We start from the raw sequence: 19896 nt of genomic DNA, 5'->3' as shown, positions 1-19896 counted from the left end.
TACAGTTCCCAGTGCCCTTAGAAATGACAGTTCTTAGGATTCTTTGGGAGGGAGACGCCAGGGCCGTTAAAGCAACATAACTGCTTTAAAAGTATGGTGTGGAGGTGGCCAAAGTCGACAGCCTAACAATTAACCATACAGCTACAAAAGATGAGGAAGTAACTGAATTAGTTGTAAGCTCCCGAGTGCCTTGGCCAGGGGGAATCTGCACCCCAAGGCTTAATGAATTGGCTGCCCATGTCTCAGAGCAATTAATTTCTCTTTGTATTGAATTATTTCTGTTTGTAGCTGGAAGTCTGCCCAAGCTAGCCCGTTGCTGCAGGCAGAGAGTCAGAAGGTTCTCCTCCATCTGTTGTCCCATCCTCTGCCGAATATACGAACTGAAGCCTATCGCTACTGCCTCAAAACTGTTAAGGTTAGCATTTAAAATGGCTTGCAATTTACTTCCAAGCTAAAGAAAGATTTCTTTTTCTTCCCTACCATTTAGTAATCTCATAGGAACAGTCTGTTTCAAAAGCTGCCTTAGTCGTGTTGGGCTGAAAACCCAGCGTTTTGCTATATGATGTTAAGCTTGCTTGGCATGAATTATGCCTGAGCACGTTCATATTTTTCTGAGTTTCACAGAGGAGAGGGATGTGTCCACACGATTTCTTTGTCTCTATTCCCTGTCCACCTGCTAAATCATACTTTATTATAGTTCTTCTCATTTGGTGTATATAAAAAGCTGCTCGCTTAAGGCAGATAAACAGAGCCAACAGCCCAGCCCTTAGCACCCATTTTAGTTAATGGTGTCATTATTATCTTGCTGGATATAGCTTGACTGTTTGTGCATGGCTTCAATATTGTCAAGACAATACTTAGCTGTCTTTTATGTATTCTTTCTAGGAATGTTTAGGAATTCATAATGCCACTAAACCTGTTTCTTCAGTCAGCTATGGAATACATTTTCTGCTTCATCCCAAAGTTCTCTATGAAATCTGTAGTTTTGGCCTTCAAGATTCCCATCATGAGGTACTACATTTTGTTCATCTTATCCTCTGTTAGTTAATCAGTATGTTGAGAGGTATTGCATACACCAAAGGACTTTCTAAACGTCCAATTTTTTTCTTTCATTAGTGGAATTTACCTCAGAATGTTTCAACTGAGTCATAAGAATGGTGGGGAATTTGAAGAAGACCTTGTATATATATTTTTTATGTGACTAAGTTTCGTGTAGCCAAAGGATGTCATCATAACAAAATTCTTCTCTTCTCCCATTCAAGGGACTTGGATTCTGGGAAATGGGGCCTTGCCAAGTGGCCCTTTTCTTCATAGTATTAACTGTCCCTGCTGTTTTTCAGTGAAGCTAATATGAAGTTTCACTGAAGCTAATATGTAACCATGCTTTCTGAACTTGAAGACTCCTTATCTGGAGCGTATGCTTTATGTTGCATGTAAAAAACAACACACAACTGCTTCTAGCAGCACTATGTTGTTTCAGGCAGAGGAAATATTCTATTATGGCAGCTACTGTATACAGTGGTACCTCGCAAGACGAATGCCTCGTAAGACGAAAAACTCGCAAGACGAAAGAGTTTTTCATTTTTTGAGTTGCTTCGCAAGACGAATTTCCCTATGGGCTTGCTTCGCAAGACGAAAACATCTTGCGAGTTTGTTTCCTTTTTCTTAAAACCGTTAATACCCAGGGAATCCATGCTTTGCAAGACGAAAAAACTTGCAGAACGAAAAAACTCGCAGAACAAATTAATTTCGTCTTGTGAGGTACCACTGTATAGAGAATAAGGTGGTGTGTTGATAGTAAGAGGAACAGTTGTGACAAGTTTGCAAGGCATTACTAGAATAAAATCTCATATCTTTGTTTTGACAGTGTATCTGCTAGTGTCTGTAAAGGTGTTCAGAGCACTGTCAGGTCATAGATAATTTTCAAAGGGTGGTATTAAAGTAAGTTTTACTTTGAGTAGACCCGTTAAAATAAATGAACATTAGTTACATTCCTTAATTTCAATAGGTTAACTCTTGAGTAAAACTGACTTGAATACCATCCAGTATTTTCAACCTGAAAATGTGGACAAGATGCAGTCCATCCTATGTGGAAGTGGTCTAGGCACTCAGGTAGACTGGTGTGGGAAAGTACATTTGTTGTCATGCATCTAGGACCCAGCTATGTTATTCTATATCTTGAGTTGTGGAAGGAGACACAGTCAATCTCTACCATCATACTGTTGGGTTTCTGAGCCTTCAGGGAATGGTTCCATACCTTTTCAAGCTTGTTCTTCATTTTGAATGTGAGAAACGTTCAGATCAGAGATTTCTTACCAGAGATTCTGTACCAGGTTTGTTGACATGTACTCAAAGGATAGAACAAAGTTCAGGTATTGTGCTGAGATTTATCCCCCCATTGCAGTCAGTCTCCTCTGTGGGAAGTAAGCAAAGCCAATCACCAGTTGTAAAACATGCCCTAAACCTTAAGGCAGGGAAGCTCTTTTTGCCATTTTTGGGTGGATGCTTTGCTACAAGGCAGCTGAGTCTTACACTCTACTTGAAGACTATTTGATAACAGTAGGCTCATGATAGTATTTCACCACAGTTGGATTTCAAACAAAGCAGAAAACTATTTGATGTTAAAGCTTCCAAGGCACAGCCTAATTTCCCTTTATGGCACCAACAAATTGGTTTGACCACTCTTTATTCTGCTACCTTGCCTTCTCTCATTAAAACAGGTGTGCTCAGCCGCCACTTTTATGCTGATGTATCTTCTTCAGGGCCGATTGATGATGGCAGCAGTGACCTGGAACAAGTTTATTGAGGCCCTCTATCCTGTTGTTCCAATTCTTCAGGTAATTTCGACTTCTCGGAGCACAGTTTATCTTGAACTAAGCTTAATTGCTTTGCCAATAGGAGCAGCAATGACATTACACAATAGGGAAAGATGGATATTTATAAACATGGCGGCCAGGCAAATAAGGAATGGAGGAGCAATCAATATACTTGTTCATTGGATATTCTGAGTGAATGCTGGACAACAATGTAGCATTAGGCTTATTTCAAAATGGGAAAGCTTAATTTCAAATGGATTATCCAGCATTTTTCTGAATAGTTCTTCAGAACCTTATTCTTCCTAACCATCTTAAATCCACATTGATCCTGACTCAGGGGACAAGTTATAGATTTCCTTGTATATCTTGAAGTTTCTTGGTAGCTCAATTTGCTGTAGAATCATTTATCCTCCTATCTCATGAGATTAATCCCAGCCATTTTATGACCATGAGAATAGTAGCGCTGATCCGAAACACCAGAGGTCACCTTTAAGAAACATGTGAGCATACATGTTCACTCATTCATGAAATACAAATTGGGGTGAAAGGTTTACCACACAGCTTTGGTGTGTAGTGAAACTGCCAGAACAGTTTGGAACGTGTGTGTTTGTGATCTTTTGAAAATTGAAAATAAAATAAAATAAAGAAACTGCCAGAACAGTGATGCAAATCAGGATTGATGGGGGGCAATGGAACCATATACCCTTTCATACTCCCCTCTGATGCAGCAGCCAATCAAGGGAACAGTGGTTGTGAACTGGTATGAAAAATGTACAAAGGCTTTTTTTTTTCTTTTTAAATAACGAAACATTTCCAGTCTTCTGAAATTATAACTGAACCTCTCGAAAATTTGGTGGAGCACTTGTTCATATAGTGTTGATGGTGTTGAGCAACCACCCATCCAATGAATTTGGCCTACAAACTTGAAATTGCCCATTACTCAGGGTGAATTTACTGTTGCCAAGAAAATTATTACAATGCATGACTTATTATTCTGTTAAATGGCCGATGTGAACTTTTAAATGCACACTTAGGGCTATGCAGACACAGAAGACGCTCTGGGTAGTTGCATCCTCTCACTGAGTGAAACAAATGCTGAAAAAGAAGGGATTCTCCCCAGAACTACAAGACTTAAAGCTGCCTTGCGTCTTCTGTTCTCAAAAAAACCATTGTGAGTATATCTGCAATTTTTTTGTGTGTGTATGAGGAAGACTGGCATTACATCTGTCATTATGACCTGCTTCTTGCAGAGAATTCTAGATGAACTAGATTGACTTTCAAGTGCAGGTGGTACTGGACACCCCAATAGCAATTTTTCTATGGAAATTTAATTTGGACTACTTTAAGCAAGGAAAGGGGGGGGAAATGTAAGGGACAATGCTGCCACTCAATAATTTTTCTCAGAGAAAAGTAGCACCATCAAAATGCTCAGAATTAAATAATTAGGCCTATCCGTAGATCTCCAGACACTTGATTGAAGAAGAAGATGATTTTGGATTTGATATCCCACTTTATCTCAAAGCGGCTAACAATCTCCTTTCCCTCCCTCCCCACAATAAACACTCTGTGAGGTGAGTGAGGCTGAGAGACTTCAGAGAAGTGTGACTGGCCCAAGGTCACCCAGCAGCTGCATGTGGAGGAGCGGGGAAGCGAACCCGGTTCACCAGATTACAAGTCCACCGCTCTTAACCACTACACCACACTGAAGCGCAGGAGCAAATAAGTAGGGGGACATAGTTAGGTGCCACTGAAGTAGAGTGAGCAGCTGAAGAAACTCTTTGTTTAAATCTGGTTGGTTGGTTCTTTATATATTCAAACACTACTTCAGCCCTGTGTGGTATAAGGTATTGGGGAAGTTCAAGTAGCAGGTGTACTGAAAACATTGTATCCTATTTAGAAGGGGATGGGGACTGAACACCAAGCATTTCTGCATATATGTGTCTACTTTAAAATTTCAGGGCATTGGGTATAAACTGAAGAGCAGGAAATGTTTTCTAGGGAAAATTCAAAGCATACATTTTATTTCCTCAGAGTCCGTTCCACGGCGCTCAAACACTTGATGTTTCATCTTACGACTGAAGAAGAGGCAACCCTGAGGCACCCACTACCACAGAGTAGTGTCCTTTCAAGCATCCCTAACTTACTTATTGTGGAAAAGACTGTTGAACTCAAGCTGGGAGATTCAGCAAGAGAGTCAGTATTTAAGGTGAACAAAGGAGCCTTTTAACAGAGATTGCTAGCATTGAACTGGAGCTGTATCCCCCAATGCAAGAGGGTTCTAGTGTTGAAGATGCTGTTGAAAATATTCTGTGCCAGCGTTGAGGAGAAGCGTGGGTTTCCTGGTAGTCACTGTGACCTGAGGGACGTGACTGATCCAGAGGAAAATGATAGATATGGAAAGGAGGGAAAGGAACAGGTTAGAGGAGAGAACAAGCTGTGGGGTGAAAGAATCTGCTGTCATGGGGTCCTACAGAGATCGAGCAGACTGAATGAAGCATGGAACGGCCTCAGTGAAGAAGAGATCTAGGGAGACTGTATAAGCAATTTAAAAAAATTGGGTTCCTTAGGCGGAAGGTCAGTCAACTGGCACTTGTTGAGGGATACTTCGGGTAATGCTAACCAATGAAATATGTTAGTCCATGTTTCTAACTTCAGTCTGTTTGGGTGGTCTTAAAGGTGAAGGTTCTGAGCCAAATGGGGCAAAGTGTCCTTAGTCCAGATCGTATCTGGGAATTAGTGACAAGTTTCCTATGTACAAAGCAGGGGTAAAGGAGTTTCTTAAGGAATGTCCATAATTATTGATAAGGCAGTGTGAGTTGAGGCAAGAAAGAGGCTTCTGTTTTCACCATGGTTAATTAATGACCAAGCGTAGGATCAAGCTTGTCTTGGCAGCTGGCAAAGAGATCAGGTGCAGAATTAGGCACTGGTATCCACCTGGGATTCTTGTACTTTTTATATTACTGTACATTGTAACTAAATTTACTTCCAATGAGGCCCCAAGCACAGCAAAACGTACAACCACGTTGTACAGTTTGCCGTAGAGCAAAGCTAAAGAAGGAGTTTGTGGCATATGCAGAAACGAACACCTTGGCACCAGTACTTTAAGAGCAGGTATGGACAACCTTTGTCCTTCCAGATGTTGCTGAGCAACAACTTCCATCAGCCCTGGCAAGCGTGGCCAATGTCCAGGGATGATGGGAGTTGTAGTTCAGCAACATCTGGCAGGCGAAACGTTCACCACATTTTAGGGACTTTGTAAGACCTCTTGTCCTCAAATTGCTGTGCAGTCAGCCCCAACCAGTGTAGCCACCGATCAGGAACGATAGAAGTTGGAGTCCAACAATGGGTTCCCTTGCCCTGGTATAAAATACACTAAATTGATGCTGTGTTTGTGCCCAAATGATCCCCTCTAGCCCCTTAACATTAGGCAGAATGAAACAACATCTGATCAAATAACCCTTATACAATTGAACTGAAGGTGTCTCTGCCCCTGGTGGGATTACGAAGGCAAATATTTTTCCACATAGATAATGGTATGTATCATTTTATTTTTAGGCTGAGACTGTTGAAAAGCTGTATGATATCTTTATCTCAGACACAATTGATCTAGTTTTGAGGAAGTCAGCAGCTGAGCAGCTAGCTGTAATTATGCAAGGTAAAGTGTTTTTCCTACATACTTTTACCAGCAGCAGTTCACAGAGTTACTTCCTCCTTGGGAGTAGTTTTGGCATAATGTTTTAGGATGGATACTCCATCTAACCCCTTTTGAGGTAATCTTTTGACTTGGATTGATTATTTCATGAATGATTTATTCTGACAATTGTAATAGGTATGCACCCCATTGACTGATATTATTATCACAATATTTTGATATTATTATCACAATAGCAAAAAGGATGTGGAGGGAACAAGAAAACAAGCGAATTCAGACACTATGGAAGCAATTGTAACTTAAGTTATGGAGGGGTGGAGCTGCAGACCCACTACCACATCCCAAACCCTGCCAGTTCACACTGATTAGGGCAGAGGATATGTGGGGTGGTTTCCTGTAACTTTTTTTGCTAGGCAGCTCTGAGCTGATGTAACTGAGGGGCCCAAACTGCAATGGGCATAAAGGTGCCACATCCTTCCCTGAAACACCCTGTTTTCATACTTTCTGATTGTTACACCTGGTGGGGCATTCAACAATGGTAGCTTTCTGTCCCTCTCGCCAAAGCTGAGATTTCCACTGTGGCCTTTCCTTCAACTAGTGGTACTTGTCTTACCTGAAAGAGTCTATTAGAGAGGTAAAATGGCATCAGCATGGGACTGGGAGCTAGAGTGTAATTCTAAATCATTATAAAATTAACACACATTTTTGTGGCTCAGATAGAATACTCAGTTGCGGGAAGGGAGGGATAAGGAGCCAAGGTTGGTCCTAGCTGACCTGAAACATTGAACATGGCTTTGTTGCAATTGAGTGTTCCCCTCACTGTGAGTAGCAACTAATGAAATGGGATACCTCTTATAATGATGATACGATGTTGTACATTTTGCGTGCTCCAGAGCTGGGGCTTCCAACATGGCACCCACAGGTCCCCTCCCCCACCAAAATGAGACTGTTGTGGGCAGTAGACTAGGTTGCAGTGATGTCCTTGGTTGCAGTGGTTGTTTGGTGTTCACACAGTTTGCAAATGTGCTGCTGGATCCCCAAAAGTTGGCAACTGTGATGTAAACTAGAGGCAGGGAGTAATAGCAGTAGAGGCAAGGCTTCTGTTTTCAGTGGCATCATATGGTTATCATAACAGCCAATTCTAGCTTAATGACTGCAGGGAAGAGGCACGCTTTCAGGGTGTCCTGGGTTTTACTTTTTGAAATATGGCAACCCACAAGTGTCTTCAAAATACGGTGCTAAATTATTAGTACGTGTGTATAATACATGTGCCCAGCATTTGAGGCCTGCTAATTTTTGTCTTACTCCCCTTTCTAGATTCTAAAATGCACGAAATCATCAAAAAGATGGGTATCATAGAAAAAATATTTTCCTACTTTGCTGAATGTGTTGACCAGGATGGCAAGGTAAAACAGAATAACAACAGGATGTGACTTTTTTCAGCCTCCTCTTTCCATCTCAAATTACTGTATGTTTGATAAAAAATATTTCATATAGGAATTAGATACTTTAAAAATTCAGTTGTGAAAATAGGCAATTGAACACCCCACTTTAGTATTTCCACTTGATGAGCAAAACTAATTGAGTTATTTGGCTCTTACCTTAACATAGTGATTAAGCACATGCAATTCAGTGGAAGATATCTTTTAACTTCCTGTTCTTTAAACCTGTTATCATCAGTCTGTATGTAACAACAAAAAATAACCAATGACCATAGTTCTGAATCTAGGGAAAGAGACTTGCAATTTAAGAATTCACAATAGTTTTATCAAATACAGTGGTACCTCGCAAGACGAATGCCTCGTAAGACGAAAAAGTTTTTCGTTTTTTTAGTTGCTTCGCAAGACGAATTTCCCTATGGGCTTGCTTCACAAGACGAAAACGTCTTGCAAGTTGATTTCCTTTTGATTTTCAATGCATTCCTATGGGAATCCGTGCTTCGCAAGACGAAAAATTCGCAAGACGAAAAAACTCGCAGAACGAATTAATTTCGTCTTGCGAGGTACCACTGTAACTTTCTAGGTTTGTGCCTTCAATATTCTTGGTGGGCATTTTTTTTTTTATCTGATAAAAATACTATTTAGACTTTGATTAGGTATAGCAGGGAAAATAAGTATTTTGAAGAATATTCATTTTTGGCTTTGTCATATAGTAGAAGAAGAAACACTATGTTTGTAATCCTTGGGCGCTAAACCATGTACAAAACAGCAAAATTACAATGAAATACTGCATAATACAATCCAGTTAAACGTAATCTAATAAAAAAAATCAGACATAAACAGTCTGCAAAGTCTCAGTAACAGGTTTTGTTTTTCTGGTGTGGTCACTAGCCACATTGTGCTTTCCTCCCTCTGCATGTGAAAGGAGAACTTTTGAAGTTTTGTCTTGCAATTTTGAACAAACCATAGGTTCCCTTTTCCTCAAAATATGGGAAAGTATTTTGTGGTTTGCACAAGTCACAGATAGTTATCCGAACCAGGATATGAATGTGAACCGTGGTTTAGGATTATGGGTTAATTGCACCAGGGATATATGAGGCTTCTATTCATTCAGATTTGCAAACTTCCTTGTTTAGAGTGGAAGAAGTGCAAAGGTATGAGTAGTCTTACTTCATCCTTGTAATAATTATCCCACCCAAGATGTTACTACTGAACCAGGTTATGTCTGCTTTCTGCCCTGTGACTGAGACACGTCCCAGTTGCAGATTCCCCACCACAGCAAGAAGAGACAATGCATTCTATATATGTCTTGAATCTCTTTCAAATTTCAATCTTTATTAGCCTTTGTGAGTGTCACAGAGAGAGGAAAATGCCCTAAGGATGAAAAAGATGAAAGACATGTTGTGAACTCGTTCCATTCCATTTATACCTTTACACCTGAATATTCAAGCATGAGTTTAAAAATGGTCATTGGTCCTCTAGGCCTGGGACAATGGACCTGTATATTAAAAGAAAAGTGAAAAATTTGGGCTTATTTAGGCTTTTTGAATTCTTTTTAAGTTTCCAGGGAAGCAGAGAGGGTTGGGAATAAAGAGAGAAGGTACGCAAAGTGCCAGATGGCACATTGCATCGCTGTTAACGAAACGTTTTCTGGCTTTGGCAGGTTATGGGGTGTATGATGTTGCCATGTCTTACCCTGTTACGGAAACTTACATATGCAGATCCAGCTAAGCGGCTCTCCCTGGCCAACCAGCCATCTGTCTTGCTGGTGTTATTTAGAGGTAACTTTACAGAATTATAGCTAAAAACTGCGAATAGCCTTGTCGGTCCATTAAGGAGGAAAATGCAAAAGCCATAAGAGGATAGGATTTTTACAAGAGTGTCGCATTGTATTTATTCGGTTAGTGGCTTAAATATCCAACAACACATTGTTGCTTCAGATATTAAGGCTAGGATGGCCCCAAAAGCTTACTTTTAAACTAGTTTTTAATGAATTACATAGAATTGATTTCTCATGTTACGTGGACCCGTTTCTTTATTTTAAAATCTGTTTCTGTTGTACAGCACAATCTTACACGTCAGAGATGGGGAACTTGTGAAAACTCCAGATGTTGGGCTACAGCCCCCATTAGCCAGTTGTCAGGGAACCGTAGCCCTCTAAGTGTTGGAACTATGGGTTCCCCGTTCCTGCTACACATGTTTGTTTGGAAACAAATTATTCTGTTTTAAAGGGACTTGCTCCTTAGTCCTTAGGACTGCAGCCTCTGTTTCCTTCAAAGAATACTGTAATTTAAGCACCAGTTTCTCATATACATACTCATTGAATGGTTTTTGATTACTGGAATTCAATTCCATTGGTCTTATAAATAAATTGCTGCCTCCTGATTTATTTGACCCCAGGACCACTGGCCACGATTACTAATGGTCTGGAATTCCAAAACTCTGTCAACAATTTTGAGCTGATTCACTGTGTTCTGAGGTTGCTGATTCACTGTTGTGAACCTCAGATTAAACATCTGAATAAGTAATCAGCCCTTGGAGAAATGCTATTTCTAAATGCTGTTTCGTTTTAGCATTTTCTTTCCAAAAACTTTAAAGATGTATTCATTACTTCGCCTGCAGCTATATATAATGAATTAATATTTCTGGTACTTCTCGGAGATGGATTACTTTTAAAAAGCAAATCCAAACTTGGCAGTTCTACTGTAATTAGTAGTTTTAAGGCTGCAATTCTTTGCACGCTTAACAGGGAGTAAATCTCATTGAACAATGGGACTTGCTTCTGAGTAGAGATGCATGGGATTGTGTCGTCAGCAGACTTGAATATTTGTATAACCCCGTGGTCATGCTGCTTGGAGAAATATTTTGAATTCTTTTTCTATGTTCTTAGTTTGCTTGTTATTCCAAGATTATGGTGCTGTCATGAGTGAAGCAGCAGCATTGCTTTGTCTACTACTGTTTGATGAGGCATCAAGAAAAGAGATGTGGTAGGTGGATTTATAGTGACTGCTTTTATGCTCCTTTATTTTTCTACCAAGCAAAATACAGTGGTACCTCGGGTTACATACGCTTCAAGTTACATATGCTTCAGGTTACAGACTCCGCTAACCCAGAAATAGTACCTTGGGTTAAGAACTTTGCTTCAGGATGAGAACAGAAATCGTGCTCTGACGGCACGGCGGCAGCAGGAGGCCCCATTAGCTAAAGTGGTGCTTCAGGTTAAGAACAGTTTCAGGTTAAGAATGGACCTCTGGAACGAATTAAGTACTTAACCCGAGGTACCACTGTATTTGTTCTCCCTGTTCCAGCAAAGTTAAATGTAAATTATAAGCAAGAACTGAGCAGTATTTGACCCGTTGGTCTAATTAGGCTCATCAAGTCATGAAGATTGGCCCACCGGGCCGTTTGAGGCAAACCACATCCAGTTTATTGCACCTTATGTTTGATACGATGCCAGGCGTGGCAGAAAGGTTGAAACTTCACACTGCAGCTCTAGAGAGTCCCCTGATACTCTGAAGAAGATCTTTGAGGAGCCTAGTGGCTATAAATCAAAGACTGCAGGGAGCCACATCTCTTTGCCCTTCTGTTGGTAGGGAAGTCCTATGAGTGGAACTCTTCTCACAGGATGTTCCTGCTGGTTGGAGCTTTGTTAGCATCTAAGCCCATTAATTTTGGAAGCCTAATGCCAAGAAGTTCTCTTAAGGTTTTAGTCCACGGCCCACTAAGTGTTTTGCCCAAATGAACTGAAGTTTTTGGCAGGCTTCAACCAAAATAGCCTTATAGGGTACATACAGTAGTGAGATTTTTTTTAAAAGGCCATTGTAATCAATTTCAGAATTAAAACACACACCCAATGTTTTGATCCTACACTAGCAGTTAATGCATTAACAAAGCTTTTAGTAGTTTAATACATATTGGAGTTTGATCTCAAAGGTCAAATGCATTGTTAGGGATAATGTGTTGTGAATTTTTACTGTTGGTGATACTGCACAAGCCCTTTTTGACTAATGTTTTGATTTATTAAACAATTAATTAATTAATTTAGAGCCATCTAAACCAGGCATGGGCAAACTCGCCCCTCCAGATGTTTTGGGACCACAACTCCCATCATCCCTAGCTAACAGGACCAGTGGTCAGGGATGATGGGAGTTGTAGTCCCAAAACATCTGGAGGGCCGAGGTTGCCTATGCCTGATCTAAACTTTCCATTTTTAAAGAGTATCTTATGCTCTTTTTCAGTAAAATAAATTTGTTTTTCACTTATGCACACACACACTTTCTCAAAAGGGGTTGGTATCTTTTGCTTGGTTTTCAAAAGTAAAATGTTTTAAAAGTGAATTGTTTTTTTAAAAACTGCGCCCAGTGCTGCAGCTCTGCTGGTGCAATTGACTTCCATCTATGCAACAGAGCTTCCTCTCCTGCCCCCTCCAGCTCCCTGGGTGCCCTCCAAAACCAGCTCTGGAGAGTTGGGACAGTGGTAATGGCAGAAGAGTGAATCAGCTACAATTTTGGCAGTGTGGATCAGCACACTGTGAGTTTGTTCTAAACTAAGGCCCTTGTGTCATATCACAATGCATTCGTTTAAGTGACAGGGCAGCTAATTAATTGATTAACCCATGGAGTGCTTCTTTAATACAGCTATCGTCCTTGTTTTCTTTTTCATAGGGCTGATACTTTCCCCTGTGACTCTTACAACATTCTTCCCTTTAGTTTGCCTGTTTCTGTTGTTAGACGGTAAGTCTCTCCTCTCTGCATCTTTAAGAAAGTTGTATCCCTGGTGTTGTGGGGTGCCTCACCAGGAAGTGCCATCAACAGACTACTTCCTAGGGAAGCCACTTCATATGCACATCATGAAAGGTGTGAATATTCTCATACTGAAGCATTCTTCAGCTGATGGAATAAGTAGCAGCAAGGTCTTCGGAGTGTATCTTCAGGAATTGCAATATGCAATTTTTGTATTCTACTCTAAGTTGCTTCTAAGCTAGGGCCTAGCGAATGATATAGGATCATTTTAGCACCACAGTGTTGTGGAAGCAAAGAAGATGTGGGCCCTTCAGTTCCTTGGATAAGAGACCACAGTAGATCGTGTGTAAGACTGGGATAACATTATAACAAGAACAAACACCTAAAGTTTCTTTTAAGCCATATACATACAGATTAACAGTTATTGCCAGAAGATTAGCAGATTTATTAAGTTTTCGGATGATAAAGAACTATTTTAACTTTTGCCATACCCCCCTTCTCTCCTTAAAGGTATCATCTGCCTGTCAGAGTCAAAGCTCATCATGCTGTGAGCCCCAATTCAGTGGTGTTACCATTTCCTTGTGAACTCTGGGCCTCAAAACCGGTGTCAGACATGCTTAAAATGGCTTGGAACTTGTCTTGGTTCCATGGAGTGGATAATTTACTGAAACTCACTGATTATGAGACAGGAACCAAAGAGTAAGCTATTCACCTTCATTGAAAATTCCCTCTTGAATCCCCTCATGTGCTAGAATTTGGAGCAGGAAGACTATTTTGGGTGAAGGATTGGGTGACAACTGGAATTTGTCGGTGTCTCCTCCAGCACTGTACGGTCTTATCCTCTTTCCATTGACTGTAAATGTAAGGAGAGCAAAACTGGGTTAACTCTGGATGTTGCTTCTAGTTAGAATGTGTGATTAGTACAATGAGACTGTGGGAGTCAAAGTCAAAGTTGTGGGAAGCACATAAGTACTTAAGAAGAGCTCTGCTGGATCAGATTGTAGGCCCATGTAGCATTCTGTTCTCACAGTAGCCAACCAGTTGCCCCCGAGGAACCCCATGTGCATGACATTAGTGCAGTCGCTCTCAGTCAGCCATTAGCTCAACCAATCCTGTCTACCAGCCATCCCAACTGTCTAGCCTGCCTTTTGCATACTTTTTCCAAAGAGGGGAAATTAGTGGTAAAGTCTTCCTACAGCAGAGCCACTTGTGTTAAAAGTATGGATGGTCCCACAAATGTCGTAGGAATGTCCATTAAGGCTACGAAACGTAGAGATATAGTTCCCAAAGCTTTCCCATATCAGTTCCTTAAAGCAGTGTTTTTCAAACTTTTTTGGGCAAAGGCACACTTGTTTCATGAAAAAAAATCACGAGGCACACCACCATTAGAAAATGTTAAAAAAATTAACTCTGTGCCTATATTGACTATATATAAAGTAATTCTCTTGAATAGGAATCAAATAAACACAAAGAAAGTATTTTATAATTACTTTATTATGAAATAGTAAGTAAACAGAAATATGAAAAATTATAAAATACTTTATTTTTAAATCTTTCAAATTTTTCAATTTTTCCCACGGCACACCAGGCAACAGTGGTTGAAAAACACTGCCTTAAAGACAAGACCTCTGCCATCCAAAGGTCTCTCTACTAACACCATCGCACAATGGGATAAGTTTGGGAAATGGAAGGAGAACACTAGAGAGGCAATTGATGGGAGAAGTCACTAAGCCTGATTCCAAATCCAGTTTGATCCAGTCCTTGTAAATTAGACTTGAGATTCAGATAGAGGATGGGGGTGCTTGAGTGCTATAATTAATTATATATCCTGGGATCTCCCAAAGAAGATACTGAATACTTCCGTGAAATACTACTTTATTAATAATAGCTAATAAATGAAATGTATTTTCAGTGATAGATCTTGTATTTTGCAGACAGCCTCTTAAAACAAGACACATGCTGCCCAAAGTTTCAAATCAAGAAAAAATAATTGGATCAAAGCCAATTTGATCAGAGAAGACAAAATGTTTCTTTTGCTTCATTCAGTAGTCTCTTGTAAAAAAAGAAATCCTCAACAATCAGCTGATTTCCTTTTTCATTTCAGATTTCCAGACACATTAAAGCTCTCCTCGGAGGATATTATTACCCTGAAGATAACTCATGCAACCAGTGGGCTGCAAGATTGTCTTAATTCCATCATTCGAGCAGTGTCCCACAGGGAAGTTCGGGCCGCCATCACGAGAATGAATTTTTACATTCTGAATGACAGGCTGGCATTAATCTGCAGCAGTGGCCCTTGTGGGGCCACTTTGAAGTGCTTGGCTTGGCAAACAGCATTAAGCAGGTCAGTGTGTAAGTGCAAGGTGCATAACTGGCTACAAAGACGCCTGTCACAGTAGATTTGGCTTTGAAAGTTTCAAAGATATCCAGACTCTTTGGAGTCCTTCTAAGCATTTGGCACTGGAATAAATATTCTTTAAAGTGGTAAACCCATCTGTGTTTAGCAGCAAGCAGAGGGGGAGAGTGCTCAGATTCATAGCCTGACTAAGGATAGAATGGGACACATGCAACTGAGTCACGGTCCTCTTTCTCTGCCCATAATATCTACTATTAAAAAATAGTAATCAGCTGCCCCCACATCTGATGAATTTCCCCAAGCTAATGAATTCAGTTTCATTGGCTGCTTTCTCATCCCTGTACAGTACTAACCTAATCAGAGCCCCCAGCAGATAATCGGAGCTCAGCTTGCATTAATGGCTTGGGCTGAGCAGTGAGTGGTTTGCCCTTTTTCTCCTTCCCCCTTCAACCTTGTGCCTCTCCTGCCAGTCTGTTGGACGCAAGTAGATCCTAGGGCAGTTAGGTGGTGGTTGTTGTTGTTGTTGGTGTCTCCAGGACTGTCTGTCAGTGCACATAGTGGTATCTCACAGAAGCAGTGGGATAGGGCATGAAATGAGAAAGACAAAGGGGTGGATGGTCTGCTTTCTCCTCTGCTAAACTGACACATGGATGGCATGAAATTTCGAAACTGCAGCTCATGATGCGTCAAAATGATTTTGAACATTTGCATGCCGGCACTTCGTACTGAGCATTTTCACTTGCCATCTGTATGTTACTGCTAGTTTTCTTCACATATCTGAATATATCTTTATAATTCAAGACTGAAAGATGGAATGGGGAATATTAGTCAAAGCTTATGATACACCTGTGATAATGCTAAATTATTGCTTATGCTGAAGGTTTCTTCAGGTGCTTCCAGCTTCTTCAGAGGATGAGAAACTCTTGATTGACATTGTATGTTTCCTAAACAAGTTTCTTAAGGAACAGAAGATTATGTCAGATGTAGAACATCTAAAATGGATCATGGATGTAATCCTAAAGCATGTAAGACCCTGACTAACAATTTTTTGATGATTTTTTAATTGGGGAGCAGGCAGAACAATCCAACCCTCCTAATCTACTACATTGGAGAGAGTTCATATACTTCTGAAACAAGGCATGCCATCAAGGGCAATGGAGCTCACCTGGCTAACAATCTGCTGGATCCTCAGCTGGTCCAGCTACCAGCATATTTCCAGACTTCAATGGCACAGTTTAATTTTCTAACAAGTTACAAATGGTGACCAGTGCAGTGCTAGAGGCAAACACTCTCAGGTTTGAAAGGTGCCTTGGCTCCAGATGAAGCTGGAAAAGATCAGGTAACAGTGGTGTGAAACGCTTCTGTGGGATGCCTTGAGAATTTGCCTGCACTTGGCTGGAGGGACCAATGGTCTAAGGCAACTTCTTTCATTCATCTGGTTCAAACAGCAGGAAAGAGAGAAGCTCAGTAGCAGGTGATGTACCTTTGCTCACCTGGTTTCCCTTTGCTGAGTGTCTCTGCTGGTAAGCAATAGAGGAACTGGTGGGGAGCTTGGATGTTGCAGGTACAGCAGCAAAGCCATTCTGTTGCTCAGGCTGCACAATCGTATTCTACAAAACAGTCCCAACACAGATACAAATTAGGGGACAAGAGTGCATATGCCCAGCAACAAAATGTTGCAGTTTTAAGTTCTGGGGAAATATGATATGTTCACTATAGAATTGACAAGATACTTGAGCATCTTGCAGTGAATGAGTAACAGATAAGTTTTTATTTCATAAAAAGATCTCCCCCCCCCAACAAAATAAGATACCTGTTGTGTCAGAAAAGTGAAATCAATAGAAGCTGTTCCAGGTGATAAGCCACTCTAATCCTCTCTGTCTGTGCCAGGAGTCTTGCTACCATCTAGTAATTTAAATTTATGCCTTACTGGAAATGGAACAACTTTAATTATTCCTCAGTTTGTTTTGGACAGTTCATTATCACTATTTTCTTTAGGTAAAACATAGTTTGAAATGATCCTCTGTATGACAGTTCGATTCCCCAGCTCTGGTGGAGAATAAATAATGAAATACCTGCTCTGATAACATTTCACTGATTTTCTCTGTAGAATCCAAAGTCTCTACTCGATCTTGTAGTGCAGCCAGAAGCACAGCAACAAGATGAAATGGATGACCTAAAGACTGCTGTCAGGCAACAACTGCAGAAAGAATTGATTGCTTTCTTGAATACACTTCTGCTCAGCTTCATGTCCGCTACTGACAGGTACAGCATAAAAGAGTTATCCATAAGACATTTTATTCTTAAAAATATTGCTGCTATATAGCATGGAGAGGTAGTTTAATATATCAGGTGTTGGTCATGCTGCATGGAATGTGATTCCCCCCCCCCCACATTTGGTTTCTTTTTCCAAAATTCTGTTAGCGCCAGCTTTCATTTTTACTGGAAAGTTACATGTTTGTGAAGAAGAGTATTTGACATTCATGCAGGATCCACCTTGACCTGTTGAGATGCTTGGGATGTGGGGGGCAGAAGAGACCCCAAAGCATTTTATGAAATGTGCAGTCACTTCACATGGCCAGCTGGGCCTAAGTACTGACCTGCATGAACTGGGAGTGACCCCTAAAACACATCCAACACATTGCTGCTGCTGCCTGCCTGATTTCTGCTTTAGATTTACTTTATTCTGGTCCTCCATCAAGGTCCATTAGACTGGCATGTATCATTTCAGTGGTGACCCCACTTGAAGCAGCCCTGATTTTTTTCCCATTCTGTTTAGCTTTGTGTTGTGCTGACTTTTAATGTATGCTGGTTGTTTGCTACTGCTGCTTTTTTATTATTTCTGTTCTGTTTTGATTCTTTGTAAGCCATATTTTGAGGGTTTCTCAGACTGAAGAGCAAGGTATATCTTTGTTACATAAATAAGTTTTGTCAGCTGTTTCTGATCTTTCCATTGAGGAACCCTGGGGCTCTCTGGAACGCAGGTTGAAAACTGTTGGCCTGTACTGGTGATTTAGGGGCCAGAGCTTTGATGAAAAGTAAGAAAGACTTTTTGAACTTGGCCAATATGTTTGCAGTCAACTGCACGCCTTAAGGCTCACAGGCAGGATGATGTCCTGATGAAACTGAAGATTGGACAGTAAGGTGCCTGCTCATGACTATTAGAAGGAAGAGCGCGCCAATGTGTTGGCTTGTAATATTCTTGTAGCACTTAAGCACCTTCTGCTTGAATGCAAGCTACAGAACTCTTGTTTTGTGGCAGATAGGTTAATCTGTCTGCTTTTTCTCCTTTTCTCCCACTGTTTGCAAGGGCGAGTTATTATTTCTGAATCAGTACATACATTACTTAATGCCAAGGCTGAAGCTCTGGAGATTGTGCAGCCATGTATTGGCTGGACATCTCTCCAGCTTCTTCAAGCATTTTCTCAGTTATAGTGAGGTCCCCCTGTTATATCCAGCAACATAAAATGCCACAATATGGTGAGGCTTCCATATTCTGCCATCATTCTTATCTACCTCCTTTGCATGCCCCCTTTCTTCTTCTAGTACATTAGTGTATCTGAACATAAATTATATGAACTATAGATTTAAACAGTCACTGTTGCTATCCAGTGAGTAAACTAATTAATTAATAAATATATAATGCTAGAACCTTGAATCTTACATTTCATTACAGGAAAGACCTAGAGCTTACTGGCTATTTCCGAACAGAACTCGCTCTTAAACTTCTGCAGTATTTACGAGTAACAGATGCCCCCCATTTCTATGGATTACCTTCTCTGGAAAGAACATTAAGAGGCATGGTTCATGTCACTGCACTCCCAGGGTGGAGTTCGTACTCTGTTACAATGGAGCCATTCGCCATTTGTAAGAAATACTTAGCAGGGCTTCTTGAGGTTAGTGAATTATGAATACAGATCTCAATGCGACCGGTAAGCAGAATGCAGTGGGTTGGATCCATAATGCCCTTTCCACAAATGGAAGGGCTGCTTCTGTTTGTGGTAGCAAGTAAGATCCAGTAGATGCTTCCACTCAAGGAAGAAGAGGAGGTGATTTTTCTAGCCACTTCCTACGCCATTCTGATGCATCCTCCAGTCCTTCAGAGCAGCCTTTCTGGAAGCTCAAGAGGAAGGATTGATTTTATGACCAACACCCCCCCCCCTCAACGCATGTTCAGTGGGTTTACGCTGTAAACAAAGTTTTGCTCACAGGAAGTCTGGATCCAAGCCTATGCATTAACGCCTATGGGTTTTTTTTTACTAATGGATATGGAACTTCTAAAAATACTGTTATAAAATCATAGCTTATAATGATTACACAGGAGGCTGCTGCTTTGTTCCTTTGGAAGCAATAAATCCCTGGCTTAGTGTGACATCCAGGCACAGGATCATGGGTTATTTTCCTCCCCATGAAACTCCCCACACTGTAAAGCTATTGGGAAAGTATGTGTTTATTCAAAAAGGCATCAGTGCAGCAAGTATTGCAAGATAAGATGTAGAACTTGAGGAAGTGGGGCTAGAGAGAAAAACCACAGAATGGACTGTGAACTCTTGGCAGGAAAGATACCAACAGGCAAGGAAGTTTTGCAAGCTAGAAGAACTACAATTGCCATCACCCACCTGCTCACCCACAAACAGCACTGATGGGACAACTTTTGAATGAATTCGTATATATTGACATTTGTTGTTTAGTCATTTAGTTGTGTCCAACTCTTCGTGACCCCATGGACCAGAGCACGCCAGGCACTCCTGTCTTCCACTGCCTGGTCAAACTCATGCTGGTGGCTTCGAGAACACTGTCCAACCATCTCGTCCTCTGTCATCCCCTTCTCCTTGTGCCCTCCATCTTTCCCAACATCAGGATCTTTTCCAGGGAGTCTTCTCTTCTCATG

The 19896-nt window shown here is 40.8% G+C and overlaps 1 protein-coding gene across 3 annotated transcripts in view; it reads left to right on the top strand.

The window, feature by feature from the left end:
- Positions 1-19896, top strand: part of RTTN (rotatin) — an 89448-nt gene that overhangs the window by 16740 nt on the left and 52812 nt on the right. For 2 of the 3 annotated variants that reach the window (XM_081919309.1, XM_081919308.1), the window contains exons 14-28: positions 289-415; positions 886-1011; positions 2721-2837; positions 3851-3987; positions 4848-5022; positions 6372-6471; positions 7786-7874; positions 9571-9688; positions 10798-10894; positions 12572-12640; positions 13160-13348; positions 14754-14993; positions 15886-16030; positions 17116-17270; positions 18682-18901. In XM_081919309.1, the coding sequence (XP_081775435.1) occupies positions 289-415; positions 886-1011; positions 2721-2837; positions 3851-3987; positions 4848-5022; positions 6372-6471; positions 7786-7874; positions 9571-9688; positions 10798-10894; positions 12572-12640; positions 13160-13348; positions 14754-14993; positions 15886-16030; positions 17116-17270; positions 18682-18901 (2104 nt within the window). The remainder of the gene's footprint in view (positions 1-288; positions 416-885; positions 1012-2720; positions 2838-3850; positions 3988-4847; positions 5023-6371; positions 6472-7785; positions 7875-9570; positions 9689-10797; positions 10895-12571; positions 12641-13159; positions 13349-14753; positions 14994-15885; positions 16031-17115; positions 17271-18681; positions 18902-19896) is intronic. The other variant, XM_081919310.1, reaches the window with a different exon arrangement.

The sequence above is a fragment of the Podarcis melisellensis genome, assembly GCF_964234715.1.
Source record: "Podarcis melisellensis genome assembly, chromosome: 7".
In the NCBI taxonomy this organism is placed as follows: Eukaryota; Metazoa; Chordata; class Lepidosauria; order Squamata; family Lacertidae; genus Podarcis; species Podarcis melisellensis.
Note: the sequence above shows the minus strand (reverse complement) of the source record. Positions and strands in the feature narration are given on the sequence as shown.